The 12,287-nt window shown below is 47.3% G+C and overlaps 1 protein-coding gene across 1 annotated transcript in view; it reads left to right on the top strand.

The window, feature by feature from the left end:
- TNFRSF18 (TNF receptor superfamily member 18) overlaps window positions 1–12,287 on the top strand; it is a 42,393-nt gene extending 30,106 nt beyond the window's left edge. Inside the window, exons 4-8 of the mRNA XM_075906350.1 lie at window positions 280–423; window positions 5,568–5,655; window positions 6,158–6,255; window positions 7,561–7,686; window positions 9,646–12,287. Of these exons, the coding sequence (XP_075762465.1) occupies window positions 280–423; window positions 5,568–5,655; window positions 6,158–6,255; window positions 7,561–7,686; window positions 9,646–9,782 (593 nt within the window). The 3' untranslated portion in view covers window positions 9,783–12,287. The remainder of the gene's footprint in view (window positions 1–279; window positions 424–5,567; window positions 5,656–6,157; window positions 6,256–7,560; window positions 7,687–9,645) is intronic.

Raw genomic sequence — 12,287 nt, 5'->3', positions numbered from 1 at the left:
ACTTGGTTCCAGGCACCCCAATATGCTGGAGGAGTCACAGTGGCTCAGATCCTCCACATTTTACCTCAGTGTCACCCCTCTGACTGAAAGAGAGTCCTCCTGGATTTCACCCAGTGTTGCTGAGAGCATATTTGGCTCTGTGCCTTTATAGCTTTCCCAGAGTCACCCTCCTGCCTAGAAGGAGATTCTCCAGAATCATCCAGTAACACTCATGGTTAAATAACATGCACCAGTTTTTGGTCTCCGTCATTCCAGGCAAATCTCACCCTTTGCTTTTAGTGACATGTGGCCTTTCGGATCTATGCCCCAACATCCTGAAGCTGACCGGGAATTGTAAACCTGGGGAGCTGTGTGGTAATCTTCCGTGTACAATCTGCACTCCACTGCCGCAGTGCAAGGCCGGGATGGAGCTGAACAAATCAGGTAACTTTTGGAACACAAACAGACCCGCCAAGTTGAGTGCTGTAAAGGTGGCGAGGGGAGGGAGTTAGTGGCCACTGCATATACATCTGCTACATGGGCGCATTCTGGAAGCCTTGTGGTGGTAAGGGGGAGACGTGGGGTAGCAGGCCAAGCATCTGCTTGGAAGTGGCTCAAGTTCATGAAAAGAATTGTTCATATCTTGGGGGAGGAAAGCCCATTCATTAGCTCTTTCTGAGCTATTTTGCAGCTTTAAAACACTGGCGGTGGCAGGGGAGGAAGGGAGTTGTGAAATGCTTACTCCAAACAGGCAAAATGTCAAAATTCTTCACGTTGCACTGCAAAATGTGTGTCTAGTATTTTACTCGATAATGAGACCATTTGGGGGCATTCAGGAAGTACAGTGGGAGGGGAGCAACTGCCCATGGCCCAGTCATTCAAAGGAGCCCTTTAAATCGCTGCCAGAGTGCCACACGCCATGCTCCAGTGCCCTCTGGACAGCGCTGAGGGCTGGCTGCCCTGGCCCCACCCCTTCTGCCTGAGGCTCCACCTCTTCAGAAGTGCAGAGTCTCCCCCCCTGCTCCCCCCAGCTCCTGCAACTTGCCCCGGGGCCTGGTAGGTCTGTCGGATCCCCTGCTGAGGAGTGTGATATAAAAATGATTGATGGACAGAGTGAAAATTAGGCCAGATTTTACTCCAAGAGTCCACTTTCTGAGTATCAGAGGGGTAGCCGTGTTAGTCTGAATCTGCAAAAGCGACGAGGAGTTCTGTGGCACCTTATAGACTAACTGAAGTGTAAGAGCATAAGCTTTCGTGGGCAAAGACCCACTTCGTCAGATGCATGCATGTGACGAAGTGGGTCTTTGCCCACGAAAGCTTATGTTCCTACACTTCAGTTAGTTTATAAGGTGCCACAGGACTCCTCGGCACTTTCTGAGTGTAAACCAAAATGGCTCACAGGGGAGGGGAGGGGAGAGTTCATGACACTGAGCCGCTTTCATGAAGTACTAGGTTTCTCATCTGATTGCAAATACTTTGCACCGCTCAGGAGTATAACAGTGAGCACCCAACAAAGGGGAAATGAAAAGGGAACTAAAAGAACCAGTGTAGAGGAAAAGCGGTTGGAATAGCACGTTTTAATTTACCAACGAATCCCAGTTTGACATTGTTTTTTAGCACTGAGGAGGAAGGGCGGAGTTGCGGCTGGGGCCTAGAAGATGTGGACTCATGCTGCAGCCCAGCAACATGCAGGCTTCTTGTGAGACTTTGGCGGGAAAGACTAATCTCTCACTGCCTTGTTTCTTATGTATCAAAGAGAGAGAATGAGGGTATGTTTACACTACTCCGCTAGTTCGAACTAGCGGGGTAATGTAGGCATACCGGAGTTGCAAATGAAGCCCGGGATTTGAATTTCCCGGGCTTCATTTGCATAAGCGGGGCGCCGCCATTTTTAAATCCCCGCTCATTCGAACCCCGTGCCGTTCGAACTCCACGAGGAGTAACGGTAGTTCGAACTAGGAAGCCTAGTTCGAACTACCTAGTTTGTGCCGCGTGTAGCCGCGCGGCACGGGGTTCGAACGAGCGGGGATTTAAAAATGGCGGCGCCCGCTTATGCAAATGAAGCCCGGGAAATTCAAATCCCGGGCTTCATTTGCAACTCCGGTATGCCTACATTACCCCGCTAGTTCGAACTAGCGGAGTAGTGTAGACATACCCTGAGACTTCCCTACCTTGTAGGGTGACTCAAGGTGATAGCTCCATTCATGTGGAAGGTGTGCTCAGATATTACAGTGGGGCCCAAACCAAGAGGTGGATTTTTAAGGATCGGGCTGATTCAAAACCCATTAAATTCAATTGGAAGAGGCCCATTGGTTTCATTGTGACGTTTTCAAAATGCCCTGTTTGATTTCTTGAGACAAAAGGACCTTTTGTTTTGAAATTTTAGAATGTTTAGACCAGAGGTGAGAAACCATTTTTCTATCAGGGCCGCTGATCCACAGAAAAAAATCAGTCAGGGCCCACACAGAGCCCCATGAGTCAGGAATCTTGGGGCTTCTCTTTGGCTCTAGGGGTGGGTCCAGAAATGAGAAGTTCAGAGTGTGGAGTGGGGCTCCAGGCTGGGGTAGGGAGTTGAGGTGTGAGAGGAGGTAAGGGCTCTGGCTGGAGTTGCGGGCTGTGGGGTGGGGCCAGGAATGAGATAGGGGGCTGGAGTATAGGGAGAGGTTCAGGGTGCAGGCTCTGGGAGGCAGCTTGGGTGCAGGAGGGGGCTCAGGGTTGGTGGGGGTGAGGTCTGCTAGGGAGTGGGAGAGGGTTCCAACCTGGGGCATGGAAGTTGGGGTGCGAGCTCCAGTCGAGCAGTGCTTACCTCAGACAGCTCCCAGTTAGTGGCGCAGTAGAAGTAAGGTGGAGTTCCTGCCTGCCCACCTTGGTTCCACGCTGCTTCCCAAAGCAGCTGCGACGTCCATTCCTTATCTGGGAGAGACAGGCAGCTCTGTGCAGTACGTGCTACCATGCCCTCAGATGCCGCCTCTGCAGCTCTCTTTGGCCACAGTTCCTGGCCAATAGGAGCTATGGAGCTGTTGCTGCGGGTGGGGACAGTACACAGAGCATCCCTGATTGCTCCTCTGACAAGGGGATGCAGGGACATGCCACTGAGCCGGTGTTCATGGCTCTGGCCCTGCCGGGGGTCCCAAGGCTTGGGGCTTCTGGCCCACAGTGTGGAGTCTTGCCACCTGCCACATGAAATGAACCAGTAGGCCAGTTCCCACCCCTGATTTAGACTAAAAAAAGGGTGGAGGGCAAGGTCAAAATCAAAATGGGACATTTTGAAATGATGGAAACAAAACATTTTGTTTGACCCGAACCAAACGTTATTTCATTTTCTCTCTGTGGCATCCCAGACAAGAATGCTCCTGCCACCTCCTCGTAGGGGACCAATCTCCAATCTAAGGGAACCTCCCTCTTCAGGGAAATGAGTGGTCCTGTAGCACCTTAGGGTATGTCTAGACTACATGGCTCTGTCGCCAGAGCCATGTAGATTAGTTTATTAGACATACCCAAATGAAGTGGTGATTTAAATAATTGCTGCTTCATTTAAATTAAAATGGCTGCCGCGCTGAGCCGATCAGCTGTTTGGCGGCACAGCACTGTAGTCTGGATGCTCCGTAGTCGACATCAAAGGCATTTGTCGACCTCCCTGGTAAATCTCATCCCATGAGGCATAACGGGGAGGTTGACAAATGCCTTTGATGTCGACCGCGGAGCGTTCAGACTACAGCGCTGTGCCGCCAAACAGCGCGGCACAGCGCAGCAGCCATTTTAATTTAAATGAAGCGGTGATTATTTAAATGGCTCTGGAGACAGAGCTTTTATCAAGAGCTTTTGTGGGCACAACCCACTTCTTCAGATGAGTGGAGCAAAAGCAAGTCACATAGAAAGGCTTATGGGGGAATGCATAGGGCCCCGTGCATTCTAAGGATGGCCCTGCCTGACAGGTGTTGGTCCAATCAATGATCACAAATCTCCAGTTATGGAGATTCCTTAAAACACCCTTGGAAGGCTAGTCCAAGCATTTTTCTACCTTCAGAATTTGTAAAGGTGTCCTGATATCTAATTGAAATCTCCCTTGCTGCAGATTAAGCCCATTACTTCTTGTCCAGCTTTCATTGGACATGGAGAACAAGTGTTGAGATATTCATGAGATATTGAGAGATTGCTTTCAGGCCCCCCTCAGTTCTCATTTATCTAGACTTGCCTCATTTTGTTAACCTTTCCTCATAGATCCAGTTTTCTCACCCTTTTCTCATCTCTGTTGCTCTCCTCTGGACTCTGACCAGTTTGTTCACATCCTTCCAAACATGTGGCACTCACAACTGGACAGGGCATGCCAACTGAGGTCTGAACAAATAGAGGGATGAGTATAATGAGACAATTATTTTGGATGTCTGACATACCATCTGGTTAATATACCTTGTGACCCCAGAATACTGCCTCTTTTCACATCTGCATTACGTGGTTGGCTCATATTCAATTTGTGACCCCGTATAATCCCCAGTTCCTTTTCAGCAGAGCTAATACCTAGTCAAATTGTTCCCCATTTTGTAGTTGCACGTTTTATTTTTCTTTCCTAAATGAAATACATTCCCCTTGTCTTCACTGAATTTAATCTTGTTGATTTTAGGTCAGTTCTCTTAATTTGTCATGGTCATTTTGAATTCTTATCCTGGCCTCCAAAGTATTTGCAGCCTCTCCTAGTTTGGTGTCATCTGCATTCTTTATAAGCATACTCTCCACTCCATTATCTGAGCTATTAATGAAAATATTGAATAAATCTCTGGATCTCTGTAGAACACCTTTCCAATCTGGCAGTGAGCCACTGATAACTTCTCTTTCAGTATGGTCCTTCAACCAGTTGTGTTGATGCTTTATAGTCATTTCATCTAAACCACATTTCACAGGTTTGCTTGTGAGCATATTATGTGGGACTGTGTCAAAACAACAGTGTGCTTTACTACAATCAAGATATATCATGTCTACTGCTTCCCACCTGTGCACTAGGTCTGGACAAAGAAGAAAATGAATTGATTAGTCATGATTTATTCTTGACAAATCTATTCTGGTCCTTCCTTATAACCTTTCTATTTTCCAGGTGCTTACAAACTGGCTGCTTATTTATTCTTTCCAGTACCTTTCCAGGTACTGAAGTTAAGAAGGCCAGTCTATAATTTCCTAGGTAGCTTTGTTTCCTTATTTAAAGACAGGTGCTGCGTTTGCCCTTTTCTAGTCTTCTGGCACCTCACCTTTCTTCCATGAGTTTTGAAAGATAACTGCTAATGGCTCTGAGATTGCTTCAGATAGTTGTTTATATACCCTAGAATGAGTTTCATCAGCCCCTGCCAGCTAAATACATTTAATTTATGTAAATATTCTTTAACCTATTCTTTCCCTATTTTGACTTGAATGCCTTCCTTCTTGTTAATATTAATTGTGTTGAATATTTGGTCTCCATTAAACTCCTCAACTTTCTTGATGTCATCAGTTATTAGCTCTCCTCTTCATTCTCCATGTTGATGCTCAAATTCTTGAAGATAGACCCTATTTGTCATCCTAGGCTCCCCAGAAGTAACCTTCTTTCTTTTGTCTCCTAGGCACTGATCACTTCAAATTCACCTGTGAACCATGTAAAAAAGGAACTTATTCTGACACTGTGAACAGCTGTTGCAAGCCTTGGACTAAGTATGTATTTATGGATAGATCTCTTTTTTGGGGCATTCATGATACATACTCCATGTGGCTAATTTTTAATTTTTCTAAAAATTGAAAGCCACCGTAATGAATTATCTAAGAGTCTGCTGTGTTAGGATTACGGGAGTTTTTCCTTGGCAGGTTACCACATAAATCTTTTCTTTGGTTTTATACCTAACCAATCTTAAAGTGAAACTCAATGAAGACAAAAAACCTCTGTGTTTCACCTCCTTTCAGGTCAAAGCCACAAACTTACGCAAGTGTGGATATGGTTTGAAAGTCGGCCTGGGTGGGATTAAAGATCAATTAACTTCTCAGCAGAACCTGTCCAGTGTATCCGATGGGGGCAGGTGTACTTTGGCCACCTGTAAACTAAGCAAATAAAAAAGTAAAGGAAAGAGAGATGGGGGATGGGGAGAGAAGGAGGAAGTGGGCGGAGGGCGGCAAAAACAGGTAGAGAGTTGTTCTGAACAATGCTTTCTCTTTTTCTTAGATGTGAGAATTCTGGATTACGAACAATCATACCAGGAAATTTTACCCATAATGTAGAATGTGGAATTTCCAGAGATGTGCCCCTACCTGGGGAGCAAGGTATATCCTGGGTGATGGACCGTTTACTTCAAACTCTTCCTTTCCTCGAGGCATTTAAGAACGTGACCAATGTTTCCTCAGTGTTCCTAAACTGCATGATAGCACAGCCCCACATCTGCTTAATCAGCTCCACCCAGTCAGGGGCTCAGGGTTTAAGCAGCTGCAGGGCTTTGCTGCCTTGTGGTTTAGAGGGAACACTGACTGTGACCCTCAGACAAAAGCATGATCCTGGGTTTGTGCCATCATGGTTTCTTGGCATGGAAATAACCCTTGAATTTTCTGCAGTATTTCTGAAGCAGCACAACTTGCTGAGCAGGGCAGATTTGAACATCAAGGGAACATTATTGATAACAACCCTCAAAGGGCCAGGAGGAGAAATGCAGGGGTGGTAAGAGAATGGTTCCTTAGCAAACAGCTGCGCAGAGTTTTCCATCCGGCATCTGCTGCTCTTTAATTGGGCTTTCTCAAGAGACACAATTTAGCAGTTAGTCACCCACGTTTAAACTTCCTTCTGTCTCTGGCTCCCCACCACGTGCCCCTTGTGGGCCCCACTCACCGAGATGTGAATGAGCAGCAGAACCTGGAAATTCAAGTTCCAGATAGAAAAAAATAGTGGGCCTCATCCTGACAGGTACCAGGCATCTCTGGTGAGGTACTCAGAATCCTCAACTGTCATAGGTCATTGGAGCTGAGGGAACTCTGGCACCCAGCCTCTCGACTGCAGATATCTTTCATTATATTGGACCAGATTACCTCGTTGACTTCACTAGAGCTGCAACTGGGGTGAATGTTTGATCCATTGTATGTTGTCTTCCTTCAGGGAAACCTTGGGCGGGCTTTGACTTGCACCTATTGAAGTCAAAGGTAAATGGATGAGGCGGAAGTGCTGTAGACATACTAGGTCATCGTTATGGAAAGAGATGGATGCCTTGTGGTTAAGCAATGTAGCGATCATGCATGCTATTCGTGTTTAAAGAATGCAGAGATCATGCATGCTATTTATGTTTAAAGAATGCAGAGATCATGCATGCTATCCGTGTTTAAGCAATGTAGGAATCATGCATGCTATCCATGTTTAAGCAAGGTAGCGATCATCATGCTATCCATAAACAATGATCTCCTGCACACACGATCACTGGCCAGTTCTGTGCTTAATAACCTGTTCTGTGGTTTTCCCTGCTTAATGGCTTTGCCAGTTTCGTGGTTCCCTGTCTGACTTAAGCACCTCTCTTTCATTTCCTTGGAAGCTGTGGTTTCACTGTTATCTGTGGTCATGTATTTCATTTCACTCCCCCTCCTCCTCAGATCCCAAGTACACCACCATCCTGGCAATACTGGCTGCACTGGGCATATTCATTCTCATCCTGATGACCTTCTTCCTCCACCTTTGCTTATGGACCCTGAAGAAAGAGAAACTCCTCATAATCGAAGGTCAGTGCAGCTGAAGGGAGGAAGGGATGGGTCAGAGGGCAAGGTCCTAGCCTAGGGCTTGGTAGACTTGGCTCAAATCCCTGCTTCACCACTGACTTCAGATGTGACCTTGGGTGAGCAGCTTCAGTTTATGTCTACACTGCAGTCAGAGGTGTGATTGTCACTTTGGTAGTAAGGCTTAAAATAGCATTCAGTATGGCAGCATGCACTTCCATGCAGGCTGTGCAAGTGGATATGTACTTGCACTGCAAGCTCGTGCTGTTGAGTCTTCCTTGCTATTTTTAGCTATGCTGGCTGGATTAAAGCTCACATGCGTATGTCTACTGGAGTCGCATGTCTGAGTGCAGTGTAGACCTCGCCTAAACCTGTCTGTGCATTTGTCTTCCCCTCCCTTCTGCAGAGGGCTATTGCAAAGGGAGATATGCTTAGGACAGAGAGCTGCTCAGAGTTATAGAAAGCTAGGGTTGCCAGGTGTCCGGTATTGACCCGGACACCTAAAATGTCCGGTATTTTCTGATTTTTTCCCAGCCAGGAGGCGAAAATCCCGGGTGCTTATCGGGTTCCGCAGGGGAGCTGTCCAGCCCGGAGCAGGGAGACAAGATGGCGGACGGCCGCCGGCAGCCTGTTAGGGCAAAAAGCCTCAAAAGCATTTCTTAAAGGGGCAATGCTGGGTTTTTTTTTTAAAAAAAAATTTAATTTTTTGTTTTGTTTTACAGTTCTCGGGTCCCCCCCCCCCCCCCTTTTTCTTTTCTTTTCTTTTTGGCTCAACAATTTTGGTCTCCTCCCTTTTTTTTCTCAACAGAATTTTTTCCCCAGTGGTTTTTTTTGGAGGGGAGGGTGTTCGGTATTTTTTGCTAAATCATCTGGCAACCCTTTGGAGAGTAATGGGGGCTGTGTGGCTACAGATGCAATGTGTGTCAATGAAGCAGACTCTCTGGAGGTAGAGGTGCTGCTTCTCGGTTTGCTTACATAGCAGCAAGCGGCAGGGGAGCTGGTTTTGTGTGATCAGACTGTGTGCACAAGTATTTGTGGCCTGCAGAGTGAGTGTGTGTGCGAGGAAGAAACAAGCAGAGATTATATGGCCAGGACTTGGAAAAGTATAATCTAGTTCAGAATCTTGGTCTCTATATAGAACAGAGCCCCCCTCCCACCACCGAGGGTCAAATTTTCATTTGCACTAAGTGCAATGACACCCTGGCAGAAGTGCAGTGAGGCTTGTAAGTGGGAGTAACCACATTCACACATAGTCGAAGACTTCCTCACCCTGTCTGAGCAAAGCAAAGGGACCTTAGAGTATGTCTACACTGCAAGAAAAAGCCCCTTGGCAAAGTGTGTCACAGCCTGGGTCAACTGCTGGACTTGCGGGACTCCCGCTGCCGGGCGAAGAGGACCAGGGTAGAGTTAGGGCTCAGCCTGGGCTCCAAAAGCCAGTGTGGGGGGAGGGAGTCAGAGCCCGAATGTATACACTGCTACTTTATCACCCAGGCTCTGAGACTCGCTGCCACAAAGGGGCTCCCTGCAGTGTAGACACACCCTGAGTGTCAATCTGCCCCAGTGTTATTTACAACGTGCCAGACATGTCCTTCCAGGCTGATGATTCAGCCATTTGAAGGCAGAAATGAGGCAATCCCTGGCAGAGTGCCTGGCCTGTGGGTTCCCTATGTGTTCTACTTCCGGGCAGGCACTTCAAAGCAGGTGGTACTAGCCACTGGGTTGAGGTGTTCACATGGATTTTCCACATGGGTTGCCGCAGCTCAGATGTTTGTGGATGTCACCTGGACTCATTCCAAGCTCTGAGGTGATACAAAACCCTAACTCCTCAGGCTGAGCAGCAAGTGTGGGCTCATTCATCGCCACATGTGGGGCACCTGTCAGGCCTCCCCATGAAATGTTGCTTCCTCGGTGCACGGCTTTGTTCCTTACAACCGCAACCCTAACATCTGCTCATTCCCTGGGCAGAGCCTGACCATGCCAACCTGATGCCTGCATGCACCCTGGTCGAAGACTCCTACAGTTGCCAGTTCCCAGAGGAAGAACATGGAGGCAAAACCGTGGACGGAAAACCCTCCTATTGCTCCTCTGTGGAGCCACACTGAAGCTGCAAGGTGGTGTGCGAGCTGCTACAAGCAGAGCAGAGCCGGGCTTGTCTTTTTAAACATAGAAATGGAAAGGGGGCAAAGGTGCAATTTTAAACCTAGCGCTGAAAAGCGGGCTTTGGGAACCGACTTTGTGTTAGAAATTGAGGAAGAACCAGCGCAAGGTGACATTTCATGCAGCCAGAGCCCCAGCGGCATGTTCCCCCTTCTCTGAGTCAAGGGTCTTTTGGACTCAGTCTGGGACCAGTGTATCCAGATCTGATTATTTCCCTAGGCATCACTTGCTCATGACCCTGAGGTTCCTCCCTTCTCAAGTTACATTTCCATGGAGTGTCAGGGTCCCTGTAGGAGGCCTCTGTCCTGGACATGACAATATGTCCCTGGGGAACTTCATTGTAGTTTTCATCATTTGCATTGCCAGTCTGGCAGATGTGCCTGCTGGGTTTACATGAAGTGTGGCTGAAGGGCCATATAGAGTGTGCAATACAGCGCTCGACCATACTTTCATTCCTCTCGTGCTGAATTGCCTTCCATCTGTAGGTGGAAAGGGGAGTTCCATCTGACTGTGTGAAGTGCTTTGCTCTCTGTGGTGGAAACAGGATTTCCTGGATGCTTGTGTGGAAGGTGCGAATTTCTTCACAAACCTCCTGTCCCTGTATCGTTTCCAGTCGGAGACTGGTGCTGCGCGTCAGTGTCTCTGAGCCCCGCTGTGGGGACAATCAAAGAAAGGCCCTTGCAGAGAGTTGTTCAGCAGAGCAAGAGCTGTGGGTTAGCTAGGGGAAAACACGGGGGCATCTCACCTCAGAGAATATTTGTTTCCATGGAGGATTTTCTCCCGTGAAGCCATTTTTATTTGAGGGATAGTCAATTAAAAACAGAAACTCCCACCTGAGGTCTGGGCAATCCCAACTGTGAAGCTATTGCTTTGTAAATTATCCTCCCCAGCTTCTGCAGCAACCAGAAGAAGAATAGGGAAAACCCAACAAAGCCAGGACTTGTATTCTGGGGCAAAGCCAAGAGAAAATTGTGCCTCCAAGTTTACCTCTTCATCTAGTATAAGTTGGCAAAGTGCAATGGATGTGACCAGTGATTTCTGTGGGGCCACGCTGATGTACCCCAGCTGATGCTCTTGCCCCAGAAGTTTTATGAGAAATTATATTAAGCTAGAACCTCAGATTTTCACAGGGAACCAACACTGGTAGCATGAGTGCCCCTCCCCCCCCATCATTTAATTCAATTTAAAAGGCCAACTCCTAATCTTTGGGAGTCTCCTCCTCTTTCTACTGAGCTACCTTGATTTGTGTCAGCTGAAGATGTGGGTCTCTGGCTAAGACTCGGTGTCAACCATCAGATGGCTATGTAGTTTCCCACTCTGCCTCCACCTCCCCCGTCTGCTTCCAGGAAAGAACAATAACCTTGGAGCGAAATCTCTTGATGACTAAAAGCTCCCTGAACCTGAGCTTCTGAGTCAGACTTCATATAAAGAAAATGCAAATACCACCTACCTCAAACCAGGATGTCAGTTTCCTCCTCTGATGTCTGGGGAGATAAGGAAGTGACGCTGATAAGACAAGCACTGGAAATTTGAATGCGTGGTAAAGAGAAATTTCATTTTTCTTATTAAATGATAATAACATTTGTTATATTTAGCTGTCCAGACAAGTAAAAATAAATGAATGAAGTCCCAGTGATGAGGCTTGCTCAACAGAGGACTCTCCTCAGCTGGGAAGTATTTTCAAAGCAGTTCTATTTGTCTCTACAGGTTGAACCTCTTTAGGCTGAACCAGAGAATGTGCTGGACCGTAGGAGGTCAATATTGTCTAGCAGCATTACCAGCACTTCCATTGCTTCCTGGGCTCTTAGAAGACATTAAGGGGTATATTAGAGCTAAATAACAGCACAGAACACTGAGAACCAGGACTGGTGGCTGCAAACAAACTTTATGGGAAACTTGGCCACAGCCACAATAAGTGGACTGCCGGCTAGCTGAAATCATGCTGGACCATGGATGTTGATGGACTAGAGAGTGCCAGACTAAAGAGGTTCAACCTGTACAATTCCTGACCGCACATTCAATAATCATTCAGGCTGATTGTTGAGTTCCTCACACCGGCACTTTCCCATATTTCAGTGTGCCACTATCATACTGCCACTGAGTGTAAACTTTATGTAAAACGCATCCATAAGGGGAGTAGCTAACAGGGTTGAGAGCACGGCTCCCAGCACCAGAACCTGGTTCACATTGATGCTTTACAGCGCTGTAACTTGCTGCATTTGTGGGGTGGGGCAGAGTTCCATACTCCTGAGCTAGAAAGTTAGGCTGTGTCTACACTGGCATCCCTTCCGGAAAAGGGATGCTAAGGTAGCACATCGCAATTGCAAATTCCGTGGGGGATTTAAATATCCCCCGTGGGATTTGCATGAACATGGCTGCCGCTTTTTTCCGGCTTGGGGATAAGCCGGAGAAAAGCGCCAGTCTAGACATGATTCTCTGGAAAATAAAGC

Source organism: Pelodiscus sinensis, chromosome 23 (assembly GCF_049634645.1).
Source record: "Pelodiscus sinensis isolate JC-2024 chromosome 23, ASM4963464v1, whole genome shotgun sequence".
Lineage (NCBI taxonomy): Eukaryota > Metazoa > Chordata > Testudines > Trionychidae > Pelodiscus > Pelodiscus sinensis.
The sequence above is the reverse complement of the archived record's forward strand: the minus strand, read 5'-3'. Positions and strand labels throughout refer to the sequence as shown.